Genomic DNA, 16,614 nt, shown 5'->3' with positions numbered 1-16,614 from the left:
GGCTTTCCTACAGTTAGTGACTGAGCAAAGAACTACTCATAGCCTTACCCTTGCATATTTGCTCTTAAGCTGGAACCACATTACTTACAAAGATAAAAGACACCCCATTATGAAATGGTGACATTTGGATGAAAAAAAAAATGGGTAATTTACTTTGAAAAAATTTTCCAAAAACTTATGGTAGTTTTTATCAAAATAAAAACTTTACATCAAAATAGCAGCTTTGGTAATAGAATGTCTTTTTCCTTTCTACTGGGAAAACTGTTAGCATATTTTCATGAACAAAGATAATGGAAATAACTAGGCACAGTCATTTCATCATGTGACTTTCAGAGGAAGAATTTGTGAAGAGTAAAGGCAACAAAGTCACATTATGAGTATGTTGAAGAATTCACACAAAAGGTAGAATTCTCACTTCTCTTTAATCACTGAGTTTTCAGCTTTTACAAATAATCTTAGAACAATTCAGGGAACTAACTAAGGTTCAGGGTGGGGGACAGTTCTTACTGGTACATGAACTATTACATGCTCAATTTTCTGTAAATAATTCCGTTGGCTGAATTAACAAACACTGTCACAGACACACAGATTTTTTTTTTTAAAGCCATAGATCACTGCATATATATTTACAAAAAGCCAGAACAAACATGCACTTCTTACTAGGAGAACTGAAATAGATGTTTGAAACGTTAAGGCAGTGATGATTCTAAAACATAATGAAATACTAAGTTAAGGCTTTATGTTTGTTTTGAAACCCACATTCATAGGCAACTGTGACCCAAGCAAACTTTTATCTACCAGGTTGAGTTCATCTGCCCAGGACATGTTATTTATCCATTACCACCAATTCTTCTATGGGATAGGAATTAGTAGCAACACCAATGATTTTCTCTAATGAATTATTAGTTCCTTCCTTAGGTTGTATTTTGAGGGTTTAGTCTTCAGCAGCATCAAGCATGTGCCACATAAGGAATAGAGCATTTTTTGGGGTAAACTTAGGAAAATATACAGACTGCACTGATTTTTACTTGCCTGAAAGCTGGCCAACAATCAAGAACTCAGGATCTTCTAAATACAAAAAACCCTACAAGTGTACCTGACTGCTCAGCCATCTCAAAACATACTATGTTCTTGAAGTGCTGGATCTTCACTTCATTTTCTTTGAAGACCGTTCAGCATTACCCTCTCTAAACAAACAAAGCAACATAATGCAGAATGCCGTATTTTAGACGGACCTCTTCTAGAATTGCCATCCTCAAGGCACAAACACTATTCTTGCTAGACCAGTGTGTTTCCTCATTCAAGGAAGAAAATGAGGTGGATGAAAAGAAGATTCACTTTACTATAGTTGTTGATTGCACTCTTGCCCTAGCAAGCTTATGAAAAGTGTTGAAATGTAACAGGGAATATCCTTTTCTTCTTACATTACTATTTTTATTGTTTTTTAACATTTAGAGCGACAAAACTCAGACTCAGCGGGTGGGGTGCACCTTCAGGAGCAGCTCTGGAGCACCACCCTGGCCTTTGGTAGGGTGCAGGAGGGATGGCTTGTAGGACACACTCCAGGATGAGCTAACGCGTGATTCTACAGCCCAGCATTTCCATAGTCAGGATGACTTACTGTCACTGAGACTGAAAGGATCACTATTTACACTAAGTGCTTGCCGCTACCACTTTAAGCAATAATTGTACAGCAACATGTCTTGTGAGCAAAGTACTACACACTTATGTTCCTACCAGTAACAGTTCACGTAGAGGGATGGCATTGGCTATATGCAAATTGTCTCAGAAGCTAAAGACAACAGTAGTTTTCCTTTGTGTCTTCAAATTAGGGAAGACTAAGATGTCAAAGCAGGCGAAGCTGTTGTTGTTTAAATCTGACGGTGCAGCATCAGACTTCTTTACACGTTATCAGGGAACAGGACTCTCTTAACAAGCACTGGCAAGAGTATTTTAGGTGCAATTTAAGTCAGTCATGCTTTGACGAAAATGTTTTGAAGATCTGAAGTTTGTACCCTAAGTCCTGGTGAGCTTGGCTTCAGCTAAATGGCAAGATGGGTTTTAAAGGTGTGAAATACATTTTTTTTTAAAAAAGGGAAGACTACACTGAAAGGGCAAATGTTGGTAACACAAAAACAATCATGTTCAGATCAACATCTTACACTTTATAATACACTCAAAAATTTTTACACAAACTTCATGTTTACAGGTACAAAAAGGCAAAGAACCTCAAAGAATCGAAGTAACTGTATCGTCGACTACATTCAGTAGAGTTAATACTGTTGTCCCTGTTCTTCACCTTCTAAATCCAGAAGGGAACTGTGAATCCATCCCCGATGTGGACTCCGCTTTCAGAAGTTGGAGACTGGGTGTAGTTCTGCACACGTTTGGGTTTCAACAGAGCTGAACTGAGACTCCATCGTGTTCCAGGCCAGATCAGCCAGAAGAAAGTCATCCATTGCTGTCTGAGTTTCATTGCTGGTGAAGAATAAGCTCCCCAAAGTTTCGAAGCCAGAGTTCATGGTCTGTGTTTCGGCACTGTTCAACTGAACTTTGCTTTCTAGGGCAGGCAGGTTTTTAGCAGTGGAGATTCCGTCAGTCTGGGTCTCTGTGTCAGATGAATCAGTACTCATAGAAAAGCTGGAGTGTTTCAGGATACTTCCCAGGGGCAGACGAGGGCTACTATCTAAAAAGAAGTTCAGGTCTGTCTGTGTCTGCGTGTCAAACATCTCAAGGCCTAAGAAGCTAGAATTTCCCCTACAACTGTAGGCCTGGGCAGAAGGGTCTGCAAGGAAGAAGTCAGTTTGGGTTTCTATGTCCAGCGACTCCAAGACTGGCTCAGTGGTCATGGTGCTAAGCTCACTCTCCTCGGTTTGTGTCTGTATATTTGAGGCTGAAAAGAACTCTTCAATATCAAAATCAATCGCAGGATTCTGGGTTGGGCCAGATGGGAGCTGGGTGTCAGGTCCAGTGTTTGTGTCAGACAAAAGACTACGACTGCCCAGCGTCTGGCCAGGTAGGTTACTTGACAAGATGTTTTCTAGATCACTTAGTAAATCCATGGTTTGGGTCTGATTATCTGTTGTGTTCTGTGACGAAAGTATACTGTTTGGTGCACTGAAGTTTATAATTGGTGTGGATTTCTCAATATCTTGAGTTAAAGTTTTAGCGTGGTTCTGAGGTAACAAGTCATGAGTTACAGTCTCTGCTACTAAGCTGCTGCTTATAATACTGTCTGTAGACACACCATATGATGAATGGACACTTTCAAAAATGTTTCCACACATTACAGCTTGGTCCATCTGTACTCGGTCATCTGCTGGACTTTGCATTCCGCTGGTCTGAGTTTCTCTGGAGATCCCACCTGGCTGGAAACTGGCATCTGTAAATGCATCAGTCTGAGCAGCGATGGATGAGGTTACCTTAGAACTGGGCAAAAAAGTCTGAGTTTGAACACTAATGGGAAGGGAAACCTGGGAACCAAATGTCAAATCAGTTTGCGAACAGGATGACACAGAGGAGTCAGGGCTGGCCCACTGTGCAGACGGCATGAACTGTGGTGTGGTGTAGGACAGGTCTGTCTGCACATTGATGGAAGAAATGCTATTCTTCTGACATGTGTTCCCCAGTTCTTGTAACGGGCTAAATGGGCTTTTACCCAAGTTCACTTGAATACCTGTGCTAATCGGCTCAACAGCAACAGGATTTACAACTTTTGAAAGAGGGAGGCTCTCCTTGAGAGAGCAGGTCTCCGAATCCAGGCCGAGGATCAGGGTTCCAATGGACAAGGGCAGTAAGTGCACGGCACCGGGGGCAGAGCCCTGATGGTCGACACCCAACACCACAGGCTGGGCCGAGGAGTCGGCTGTAGGCACAAAGACAGGCACGGGAGAAAACTGCATGACGGGGAGTTTAACCAAAGCCACTTTGGGCTTTGGTAAAAGCAACTTCTGAGGGTACCTTGGAGCTGCTGGAAGAGTCTGTTGTTTGGCATTAGAGCTGCAAGAGTCTTCAAAGGAAGCCAGCAGCTTTATTTCTGAAGTCTCTAGCTCTGGAGCGTCTGGTCGGGGAACTGGCTGCTTGCTCAGTGATTCAACGGTCTTCCTGGACAGCTTCCGGCTGCGCAGGCAGCTTTCCATTTTCCTTTTCTTACTAGGTGGGTCCCTGAAAACAACGACAGAGTGAAAAAGAGAAAAGTGGTTTTAAACTGCAGCTTTCTTCATCAACCCTGGCACTGTATCTTCACTTATAAGCTCTATGTCTCACATCTACAGCAGGGGTCAGATTCAGCCCAGTGAAAAGAAATCCCGTTTGTAATCTGGCCCATTACACAGTTGTTCAGAAACATGCAAACAGGAAAGGAGGAAGCACACCTTTGGGTAAAGCTCTAGGCACTAGAACTCAACTTAGATCCACAAGCATCAGGAAGCTAACATATTATATAATGCAGTGATTATCATTTCTAAAATAGGAAGCTATTAATCCAAATATAAATTTGACCTTTCAAATGAAGCGATTTCATGATTTAAACAACTCTTCAACAATCCAGTATCCCTCTAATAGAAAACGATGAAAGTTTTGGAAGAATTGAAAACTCAACAGGGACTTCCCTGGCGGTCCAGTGGTCAAGAATCCACCTCCAGTGCAAGTGACACAGATTTGATCCCTGGTCCGAGTAGATCCTGCCTCTGGCGGACCAACCAAGCCTGTGCACCGCAACTACTGAATGCTTGCGCCGTAACTACTGCAGCTTGTGCTCCACAGCAAGAGAAGCCTCCACAGTGAGAAGCCCTGGCGTCACACACAAGAGCAGCCCCTGCTCACTGCAACTAGAGAAAGCCCACACAGCAGTCAAGACCCAGAAAAGCCAAAAATAAATACACAAATCTTAAAAAAAAAAAAAAGCCCAGGAAGTTTTCAATTGGGAATAATAAGGGACCTTTTAAAGGAGTTGGTAAATGAGTAAGGAGCACAACTGGGTCAAGTAGATGTGGATTATTTACTAGTACTGCTGCCATTTCCGAAAGTCCCCTTCTTCACGTCTCACCTTTTCCCTACCATTCCTCCTCTCTGCTCACGCTACCAGCGCTCCAGGGAGTTTCCGGCTTCTGGCGCCACCCCTCCCTCACCTGTGCTCTGCAGGGATCTCATGGCCAGTTCGGTAGACGTGGGACTGCAACGCGGTCCGGCTGGCGTAGGGACAGCCACACGTGCACTGGAAGGTCTTGCCGCAATCCTCTGCGTGTCTTTTCAAGTCCCACTCGGTGCCATACGAATTGCTGCACTTACTACATTTATGCTTCTTTTCAGCATGCATTTTCATAAAGTGCTAGGAAGAACACAAAAGGACCAAACTGAAAATCTGCAACTGCTCAAAACCTTTCAAAAGTCATCAACATACCCCAAATAACAATGATTTTACATGAAAAAATATAGCAGTGCAAATCAAAAGAATGAAAAATTCATTTTTCATTTTGCCTGCAAAATGAAATTTCAAATTCTTTTGCCTGCAAAAGAAAAAGCAGGCAAGCTGCTGTTTAATATATGCCTCATCTCTGTGAAAAGTTGAGACTGTTTTGGAAACAATCCAGGGTATCCACCCCTACATTCTAATGTACAAGTAAGTGCTGCAAGCAGAACAAGTCTTGGAGTGCTTTTCTCAGGAACCCCTCCAGCAAACCCTCAGGGAAGTGTTTCAGTTTCTTCCCGTCCAGAATCACCACCTTCCCCACTGACCAGGTCCCTCACTCCTCTCTGGGGGAGCTGCTTCTGAAATTCTTTTCCTAGAGTTTCTTCCTCCCTCGGGAGAACACCTCCCTATGCCTCTGCTCCTCTAACCTTGAAAGAGTCACACCAGAGATCTGGACGCACACCCAATCTATCATACTTTGCTGACCTGGTCTTCTCTCCAAATCCACTCTGGACATCTTCCCCTCAAGAACCAGCCAGCCTTTGCTCACACCCACTCATTCTTTCCCAAGTGAGAGACTCGGGTGTCTGTCCTTATAAGCAGCTTTCTGCTCAATTCTCTTGTTATGATTGGCAAGTAATTACAATACATTGGGTTTATGACATCTGCATTTCATCCCTAGAGAAGTATATAGTTAAGTATAGTAAGTATAAGTATAGAGAAGTATATAGTTAAGTATAGTTAAGTATAGTAAGTATAGTAAGTTAGTTAAGGCAAGTAAAATACCTGTTTTACGAGAGAAAATTGAGAAAATGGTCTGTCAGGGCCTCTAGGGCATCCTTCAATTGGACAACAGTAGAATTTCGGTACAGTTTTCAGATCTTTTCTTACTGTTGGATTTACTATGCCATCCTGCAAAAGAAAAATGAAATAATGATCTTTAAAAAACCATCAGAGCAAGTTGGGGGTGATAATAAGGAACAACTAAAGATGGGCACAAGGGAGCTTTATAGAGCGAGGAAAATGTTCTAAAGTTTGGGATTGCAGCACTGGTTGCAGAACTGTGCATCTACTTAAAAATAACTGAATTATTCACTTAAAATGTATAAATTTTATCACGCATAAACTATAACTCAATATATGTTACAATTTTTCAAAATAACATAAACAAAAAACAACTATGTTGTTTAAAAATCTTCTATCCATTCCTTTAAGATTCTTTCTAGATTTAAAAATCTCTGCCCTTAACCCAATGTCTTTAATTGCAAGAGTTTCTCAGGCTCAAGACTTAGTGTCATCCTTAAGTCTTCCCTCCTTTCTTATCTCACCCCCACTGAGTCAGGGTGAGCCTCTGAAAAAAACCTCCTTTGACTACGATTGAGGTCTTCCTGACAAAGAGCACAGTGACTTTCTCTGATCACCACTATGCCCCCTAACAGAGCTAAAGCGAGCTGACACAGCTCTTATACGGCAGCATGAATACAGGCACCATGCTCTAATCTGAAACTTAGTAATCATTATAATGGCCAGCACTAACACAGCGCCTACTACTGTGCTGGGCACTGCTGTAAGCACCTCATATATGTATGAATTCATCTGAGTAATCCTTTGTTATTAAGTATGTGATTGACTTTTTGATGGGTTTTAAAAATAACTGGTGAGTTAATTTAGCTTGAAGTACTATCTTATAGCCCTTGACGAACCCACAGACCTCAGGAGTGAAACACCGATGGCCTCCACTCTAATTCTTAACTGGCCACCCCCGGTTGGCCCCAGAGGAAGGTGTGTGGGGGCTGGAGTGATGAAGGGCCTCTACAGGCCCCTGGAAACACCCAGACATGTGTGAGGCCTCAGCTGCTGCGGCAGCTCCTCGATGTTTGAGTCCTTAGGTGCTGTGATGAGAGAGGACTCAATACCTTTGGAACATGCCACCTCCTCCTCTACCATCAGTGTGCACCTAGAGAGGAAATGAACGACCACGTGGCTAAGACTCCCTTTGGTTTAACAAGCTCTGTAGATGATCCTAATGTGTAGCTGAGCTTAAGAACCATGGTGCAGTGGTTAAACCCATGGATTCTGGAATATGGACTGCTGTAGTTTAGTTTGAATTGCTCCTTTCCTTTGACCTTGAAAAACTTAACTGTCTTGGTTTCCTTATCTGTGAAGTAGGCACGATAATAGGACCTACTTCAGGGTTGTGGTGAGGACTGGTGGCTCAGAGGTTAAAGTGTCTGCCTGTAATGTGGGAGACCTGGGTTTGATCCCTGGGTCCGGAAGATCCCCTGGAGAAGGAAATGGCAACCCACTCCAGTATTCTTACCTGGAGAATCCCATGGACGGAGGAGCCTGGTGGGCTACAGTCCACGGGGTTGCAAAGAGTCGGACACGACTGAGCGACTTCACTTTCACTTTCAGGGTTGTGGTGAGGACTCAGTTAGTAGCATTACAGTTAACAGTATTATAAAACAGTGCTTATCACATAATCCCCCAATGGCTCAGCAGGTGAAGAATCCACCTGCAATGCAGGATCAATCCCTGGTTGGGAAGATTCCCTGGAGGAGAAGTCCTCCACTCCAGTATTCTTGCCTGGAAAGTCCTATGGACAAAGGAGTCTGGTGGGCTATAGTCCATGGGTCCCAAAGAGTCAGACATGACTCAGTGACTAAGGCTATCACATAATCACTCCATTATTACAGCTACTAGTTATCTGCTGTGGAGATTTTTGTTGCTTCTTTTGCTTTCTACCAACCAACTTAGTGACAATAAGCTAATCTACACTCATACTATACATTAAACACTGTTTTTGTGGCACAGAAATACAAGCAAAGTAAACAGATCAGACTGAATCACACTTACATGCTTTTGCACAGCAAAGGAAACCATAATAAAACGGAAAAACAACCTGTGGAATGGGAGAAAATATTTGCAACGATGCAACATAGAAGGGCTTAATCTCTAAAATATACAAACAGCTCATATAACTCAACAACAAAAAACAAACGACCCATTCAAAAAACAGGTGGAAGAACTAAATAGACATTTCTTCAAAGAAGACATACATATGGCCAACAAGCACATGAAACATTACTCAACATCGCTAATTATTAGAGAAATGCTAATCAAAACTACAGTGAGCTACCACTTCACATCAGTCAGAATGGCCATCATTAAAGTCTACAAATACGAAACCCTGAAGAGGCGTGGAGAAAAGGGAACCCTCCTACACTGTTGCTGGGAATGTAAGTTGGTGCAGCCACTATGGAAAACAGTATGAGGTTCCTCAGAAAACTAAAAATAGAACTGCCATATGATCCAGCAATCCCACTCCTGGGCATATATCCAGATAAAACTACAATTCAAAAAGATACATGCACCGTTATATTCGTAACAGCACTATTCACAATAGCCAAGACATGGAAACAACCCAAATGTCCAGCAACAGATGAATGCACAACGATGATGTGACGTATGTATATACAACAGAGTGCAGCTCAGCCATAAGAAAGAACGAAACGATGCCACTGGCAGCAACACGGCTGGAACTCGCAATGGTCATGTAAGTGAAGTTTAAGTCAAAAAGAGAAAGACAGCTACCACATGATATCACTTACATGTGAGATCTGAAATGTGACACAAAATAATTTATCCATGAAACAGAAGTGGACTCATAGGTATAGAGAACAGACTCGTGGTAGCCAAGGAGGAGGGGTGCTGGGGGAGGGATAGACCAAGAGTCCGGGGTTAGCAGATCCTAACTACTATATATAGAATATACAGACAACAAGGTTCTACTGCATACTACAGGGAACTATATTCAAGACCCAGTGACAAACCATAACAGAGAAAAATATGAAAAAGAAAGTATATAATGTAAAACTGAATCACTTTGCTGTGAACATAACATTGTAAATCAACTATACTTCGATTTAAAAAAGAAAACCTATGGACTCATCTTAAAGAAAATATTATACTTGTGAAAGTCTGATTGGAATGCTGCTTTTGTTAAAACAAGGACATCTGCTAGGCTCAAATGACAATAACACTGTCATCAAACTCATCCCATTCACCAATTTATCTTTTTTAAAGGAAATACTTCTCAAACTTATATTAACTTCCTTCTAGTGTATAATATGCAAGAAAAAATGAAATGTGGACAAGATATTAAGAAAGACCCTATAAGCATTAATTCTCTTGACCATTACTAAATTCTTCTTAGTTATATACCAAGGAGACGGCCCTCTTCTGTGTTTTAGCCTGTCAAATGTTCTATAAAACTTTGCTTACGGGGTCACCACAAAATTCATGCTCATTTCTAAAACATCCTCAATTTGCTTAGCAATCCTTTTATTACCCCTTTTCAAACTCCCTATCATGCATGTTCTCATATACCTGTTCACTTCCCTTTTTAAAAAATTAACAAAATTTATTTTTAAGAGTTTTATTCCATAGCAAAACTGAGTGGAAAGTACAGAGTCCCCATACACTATATGCAGCCCCCCAACCCACTCCAATATAGCCTGTTTCACTATTAACATCTCTCAGCAGAATGGTGCATTTGTTTACAACTGATGAAACTACACTGACACATCATTATGACCCAGTCTCTAGATTATATTAGAATCCACTATTGGTGCTGCACATTCTATGGGTTTTGCTGAATGATAATGACAGTTATCCATTATTATATCATACAGAGTGTATTCACTTCCCTAAAAATCTGTGCTCCGCCTATTCATGACACCTTTCCCTGTAAGCACTGACAACCACTGACTGACCACTCATTTCTCTTTAGGGCTGATACTCCACCGTCTGCATGTATCACTGTTACTTACTGATTCACCTTCTGAAGGACATCTTGGTTGCTTCCAAGTTTTGCTAGCTATTCTTTTATAATGTCTCCTGCCACCTCCTCGTCTTTCCTTTTTCACTGCTACCATCAATAGTTCAAGTATGCCGACTGTTTGGACTTTGTCACTAGCCTAATTTCTAAACCTTCACTTTTCTTTTCATTCACATGTTGCCAGATTCACCTTTCTAAAATATAGCTCTGATTATAACATTACCTCACTCAAACATATTCGAGGGCACTCCAAATTCTTCTAGCCACTGGGACATCCACAGTCCTGTACTAAACAGCTTCAAACTACACTTCTTTTCTGTTATTTCTCTGTTATAGCTAATGGAACTCCTTAACATTCCCCAAATGTTTTCAAGAGGAGGAATATATGTATTTGTTGCACTTAGGAATCTTTTCAAGAGTAGATGTTTATGGTCACCTAAGTTAAAGCTGTATCACATGCCAGGATGAGCCGCTAAAGGCAGCCATGCCGATGCCAACATCTTGCTGTTGTCATTACAGGTGCAGCAACAACCTGGCGTGGTTCACTTTCCCGCATTCTTAGGGCCAATTCCTCGGCCCATCCCCACACCACCTCTCTACCCAGTTCCTGACCTTCTTCCCAACCCTGTTTAGAGACAATAAGCTCTGAGATGAGAACAGGGGAGAGAAGAAATGGTGATGGCACAGTAAAACATGAACTGCAGTAAAAAGTGGTATTTTCGTTCTTAAGTGCTATATACATTTTACAATAAAACTTAGCAGACTTTTTTTTTTTAACTTTACCTTCTGTGCATAACTGAAAAAAATGTACAGAGAATACTTCATGTTTTGTGTACTTTTTTGGGTATCTGTTTATAAAATCTTTTAAATAAAAGAATTTGAAAAAGAACTTATGAGAGGAAACAATAAAAAACAAGATGGAGAAAAGTAAACAAAGAGAAAAAAAAGCAAAGCAAGAGAAAGGACCCTGCTGAAGAAGAGAGGATAAAAGCAAAGAACTGTGGGAACTGTTTGGGGGGAAAAAAGGCACTGTAGCTTCTCAAGCACCTCTTTGCATTCATAGAAATATCCCCAGGAAGAAAAGTAGCTTGCTCTGTTATTATATATTTAAAATTAGACATCTTTGTACAATATGATCTATGGAGCAACTTGGAACCTTTCCTTGAAGAAGAAAAAGAAAAAATTGCTGGAAAATCATTAAAAACAAACCCATGGACTGAACATACCATAAAATCCACTATGCCATGCTCTAAAAATGTGTGTTGCTGGGTAAGATGTTCTTTAATGGTCCTCCTGTCCCTTTCACTATTTTCAAACACGAGGGATAAAAGAATCAAGAAATGCTCATCTACTCCTACTCTTCTTTTCCCCCGAATCACCAGGAACCCACATAAAATTACGAGGTATCATGGACCTTGCAACTTACAACCCTTATCTCCACTTTATCCATCATCATTCAGAGGAACTTATTAATCCTAAGGGAATATTTGAGTGAGGGCAGGATACCTTCTGAGGAAAGATTAGAATAAAATGAGAACATCACATCAACCAATGGGGAAGGGAAGAAAAGATTATCATAATCCAGGAGAAAAAAACAAACTAGGAAAGAAAAAAACTACAGGAAAGAAAAAAGAAAACTAGGAAAGAAACTAGAATTATGTAAGTAGCTGTAATCAACAGATTAAAGGGAAAATCTCCATGGAATACTATGCATATCTCCAAGTGGACATACTCAGGCTTCAGGGCCAGGAGGAGCACACTGGAGTCTCTGGTCCAACACAGAACCCTTTCAAGGCCACAGGGAGCTCCCCTTCAGCCCTTCTCCTTAGGCCTCTATCCCCTACCCACCCAACACTTGGAGAACATCGTGTCAGGAGTAGTGTTTGGACTCAGGAGCCTGCTTCTTTGGCTCCCGACTCAGTGCAGATTCACCACGCTGGGCAACACTGTGCAGATATGGCTGTTTTGTCACATAGGCCACCTTTATTTTAAAAAACACCAAGACAGCACATGTTCAGGGGCCACATGGTTAGAAAGACAGAACAAGGAAGCAAAGTGAGCCTGTCTGACAAGAAAAAAACAACGATGGTTCAGGGTGAGGTTTCTCAAATTTCCCCTGAAACAGGTCTCTCTAGTGACCTAGGAAGGCAACTCAGGAGAGTCCATTTTGGGGTTGTTCAATTTTCAGTTCAGAAAGAGATTTTGAAGGCACTGTGCTGTCTTCAGACAAGAGAAATCTGAGAAATGACTAGAACTGGAAAAATGGCTTCACACAGATTCTAAGCAGGAGAGACTACTGATACTCAGGTGGGCTAAAGTTCAAGTAAAGACCTGACTGTCAAAATCTGCCCTTGCCTCAAACATATTCCTTCTTCTTAGTCTACTGTATGCTTCAGAATTCCTGAACTTTATATATTTTAAAAACACAATTAGAAATAAACTTATTCAAGCTAGGCTTCAGCAGTACATGAACTGAGAACTTCAGGTGAACAAGCTGGATTTAGAAAAGGCAGAGGAATCAGGAATCAAACTGCCAACATACGCTGTCATAGTAAAGACAAGGGAATTAAAAAAAAAAATCTACTTCTGCTTCACTGACTACACTAAAGCCTTTGACTGTATGGGTTACAACAAACTGTGGAATATTCTTAATGAGATGGGAATACCAGACCACATTACCTGCCTCCTGAGAAACCTGCATGCAGGACAAGAAGCAACAGTTAGAACCAGACATGGAACAATGGCCCAGTTCCAAATTGGGAAAGGAGTACGTCAAGGCTACATATTGTTACCCTGCTTATTTAACTTACATGCAGAGAACATCATGAGAAATGCTGGGCTGGATGAATCACAAGCTAGAATCAAGACTGCTGGGAGAAATATCAACAACCTCAGATATGCAGATGACACCACCCTTATGGCAGAAAGTGAAGAGGAACTAAAGAGCCTCTTGATGAAGGTGAAAGAGGAGAGTGAAAAAGTTAGCTTAAAACTCAACATTCAAAAAATGAAGATCATGGATGGCATCCAATCCCATCACTTCATGGCAAACAGATGGGGAAACAATGGAAACAGTGTCAGATTTCATTTTCTTGGGCTCCAAAATCACTGCAGATGGTGACTGCAGCCATGAAATTAAGACGCTTACTCCTTGCGAGAAAAGTTATGACCAAGCTAGACAGCATATTAAAAAGCAGAGACATTACTTTGCCAACAAAGGTCCGTCTAGTCAAGGCAATGGTTTCTCCAGTAGTCATGTATGGATGTGAGAGTTGGTCCATAAAGAAGGCTGAGCGCCGAAGAATTGATGCTTTTGAACTGCAGTGTTGAAGAAGACTTGAGAGTCCCTTGCACACAAGGAGATTGAACCAATCAATCCAAAAGGAAATCAATCCTGAATAATCATTGGAAGGGCTGGTGCTGAAGCTGAAGTTTCAGTACTTTAGCCATCTGATGCAAGGAGCCAACTAATTGGAAAAGACCTTGATGCTGGGTAAGATTGAGGGCTAGAGGAGAAGGGGATGACACAGGAAGAGATGGCTGAATGGTATCGCTGACTCAATGGACATGAGTTTGAGCAAACTCGGAGAGAGCGAAGGACAGTGAAGCCTGGAGCGCTGCAGTTCATGGGGTTGCAAAAAGTCAGACATGACAAAGGGAATGAACAATTGTATACTATCAAACCAATCCTGAGAAGTATTGATAAATGTTATCTTTTGCTTAATGGATTCTTCACAAGGTCTGGACAGATATAGCTCCTGACAGCAGTTCCACAAAAAACAACAATATAAAGTGTTAAAAAGTGCTTGCCAGAACGACGTTCAGGACAACAAGGTAAAGACAGTCCTCATCAGACTGGCCACTTCCGTTGTGCTTAGAGATGTAATGTCTACCTTAGTAATCAGTGATGGGATAATCTGAAGGTGGGTGATGGCTGTTACATATGAGCTAAAGAGAACACAGGAATTAGACTGCAGAATTCCTACAAATATATAGTTCATCCACTCAAGTTAAAATATGCTTAAGGAAGGGAAGTGTTTAATTAAAATTTAGTATGAAGGAGGAAACAGGAGAACGACCATTCCCAGAGTTACTGCACTTGTGTGTGGAAGCAACCCAGAACTATCATGGAAAATTGCAGTTCCACCTACAGGGAAAATTACAGACCCACCTCAGCTTACCTCCACAGTACATTCCCTGATTGGGCTCCCTCATCTTCCTAAGAACACTGTTGCCTCTCTAATTAGCTGGAGCTGGAAGTGGACAGCCCTTCATGGTCATCATATCTGCCCTACTACAGACGACAAGCTCAAGCTTTCTGTTAAATTCTTATCAGAAGTCTGATTCTAACAACATTCCTGAGGAAGCTTTACCTGAAGGGCAGACATACCATGCAAGAGACTAGGTGATTTAAACTTGCTCCTCAATCAAGTCAGACCACCAAAAGCTACATACTCACAATGCAGCTTTCAATGACACACTTTAAAATTACGTTCTTAGCCACTGTTGGCTTAGAAAGACTTTAAGAAGTGGTGGAAGGAAATGTCCTATTGTAGTGATTGAGAAATTATTATTTAAGTGGTATTGGGTGGGGCTGGACCTCTGGGTTTTTAATAAGCTTTCCACAGACGTGCACTTCGGGTTGAAAAAAGAATCACCTCCCCATTTTATGTAATGTGGAATGAACGTTCGGGATTATTGTCCTGTGATTATATATAAAGTCCCCTCTTAAGATCCTCGGGGGAGACTTCCCTTAGCTCTCATTCCTGAGCCAAGCTGATATTACCAAAGCGGTGGAACTTGTTGCCAAATCTGTAGCTCCCTGCTAATGACTGGGCAGCACCCAAAGGCCCGAAAGAGGTGCTTGTGGGTGTGGTGCAAAGAGAGCCGGCAGAGAGCTGAGCCCGCGTTTAAAGCCCAGCACTACGCGGGCAGCGTCACCGGTTTCTCTGCAACAGGACGGAGGTGCCCTGAGAGCTCACGACACGACCGTGAGAAACGCCCGGGCCGCCGCCGCGTGCGCGCCGGTGGTCCCGCGGGTCGGAGCCCGCAGCCTGACGCGTGACACAGGGCTTTCCCCCCGCCGTGCCCTCCTGCGTCCGGGCTTCCACTCTCCCTGCGGGAGGCCCCTCGGCGGTCCGGCCCGCTCTGAGGGCCGCGGCGGCCGCCACCCCCGCCGCCGGCCGGACCCCGGCGCGGTCGCGTCCGCGGCCCTCGCCGCCCGCGTCAGACGCTCGGTGGCGCCAGGCCCCGGGAGGCGCGGCCCGCGGCGGGCTCACCTGCAGGCGGTGGCTCTTGACCAGGTGCATGTTGAGCGCGGGGCTGTTGGGCAGGATCTTGCCGCAGCCGCGCACCGTGCACAGGATGTTGGTCCGCACGGCCCGGGACAGCTCGCTCACCGACGGCTGGATGAGCTCCCGGGCCGGCGGCGCCGAACCCGCGGGCTGCTGCCTCGCCGGCGGCGGGCGCGGCCGGCTGCCTCTCAGCCGCCCGGGGGGCACCCACGGGCCCGAGGCGGCGGCGGCTCCCCTCGCGGCCGCCGGGACGGCCGGGGCGCCCGAGGCGAGAGCCGCGGGATCCGCCGCCGCCGCCTCAGAAGCCGCCATGGCTCTCGCGCCGCGGCCGGACCAAGCCAGCCGGCCCCGCCTCCCGCCGCAGCGACTTCCGGCAGGGGGCGGGGCCTTATTAGCATCCGGCGGGGCCCGGCGGCGGCGGCGGCGGCGGCGGCGCCCCCTGCCGGAGGCGGAGGGCGCGTCTGCGGCGGAGCGCCGCCAGGTGAGGCGGGCGGGGTGTAAAACTTCACAGGGGTTCCTGGGAACAGGTAGGACGTGTAGGTCCCTCTGAGCCTCATTCGCCTTCCTAGAAATCTGAACCTCGGGGAAAAGTTGGATACAAGAAAAAACACTGCTTTCGGGAACGTTACTTCCCAAAGATTAGAAATAAACCAAGTGTTCAAGAGCAGCAGAGGCCGAACCTTGTTAATTACAATGATTTGTTTACCGGACACTGCGGAATGCACTTTTCATCCAGTATCTCATTTTGTCCTCAAAACAGACCTCGCGGTTACCTACTATAAGTTCTTCCTCATCTGCAGAGAGGCAAGTAACTAGCCTGGGACACATTATACAAACAAAAGAACTGTTATAATTGACAGTTAATTATTTTAGAGAGGGTAGATTTACTTGCCTGTATTTTAACTGGTGAAATCTGATTACTATTTGGGAGACAGTGTAGCTCAGGGCAGGGTTCCAGAAACGAAGTAGGAAGAGGGACCAGATAGGTCAAGTAAATGAGTGTAGGAGGCCAGGCGTACTTAAAAGGGAGGGGTGAGGACCCCAGGGAAATCAGATCTAGCCTAACCAGA

General features: G+C 43.6%; 1 protein-coding gene across 1 annotated transcript; it reads right to left on the bottom strand.

Moving 5' to 3' along the window:
* Positions 1 to 403: 403 nt before the first annotated feature.
* Positions 404 to 15,856, bottom strand: LOC128071154 (ATM interactor). Its single transcript, XM_052664120.1, has 4 exons — positions 15,530 to 15,856; positions 6,197 to 6,322; positions 5,130 to 5,329; positions 404 to 4,164 (listed from the first exon to the last, which is right to left on the bottom strand). Exons 1-4 carry the CDS (start codon positions 15,854 to 15,856, stop codon positions 2,352 to 2,354), a joined length of 2,466 nt encoding a protein of 821 aa, XP_052520080.1. The 3' UTR covers positions 404 to 2,351.
* Positions 15,857 to 16,614: the final 758 nt, after the last annotated feature.

The sequence above is a fragment of the Budorcas taxicolor genome, unplaced genomic scaffold (assembly GCF_023091745.1).
Source record: "Budorcas taxicolor isolate Tak-1 unplaced genomic scaffold, Takin1.1 scaffold233, whole genome shotgun sequence".
Taxonomy (NCBI): domain Eukaryota; kingdom Metazoa; phylum Chordata; class Mammalia; order Artiodactyla; family Bovidae; genus Budorcas; species Budorcas taxicolor.
The sequence above is the reverse complement of the archived record's forward strand: the minus strand, read 5'-3'. Positions and strand labels throughout refer to the sequence as shown.

Coding starts and splice junctions, on each gene's coding strand:
- LOC128071154 (XM_052664120.1), bottom strand. CDS start 15,856: ATGGCGGCTTCTGAGGCGGCGGCGGCGGATCCCGCGGCTCTCGCCTCG. Junction 6,323..15,529: donor TCAAGAGCCACCGCCTGCAG/GTGAGCCCGCCG, acceptor TTTCTTTTGCAG/GATGGCATAGTAAATCCAAC. Junction 4,165..5,129: donor GAGATCCCTGCAGAGCACAG/GTGAGGGAGGGG, acceptor CGTTGTTTTCAG/GGACCCACCTAGTAAGAAAA.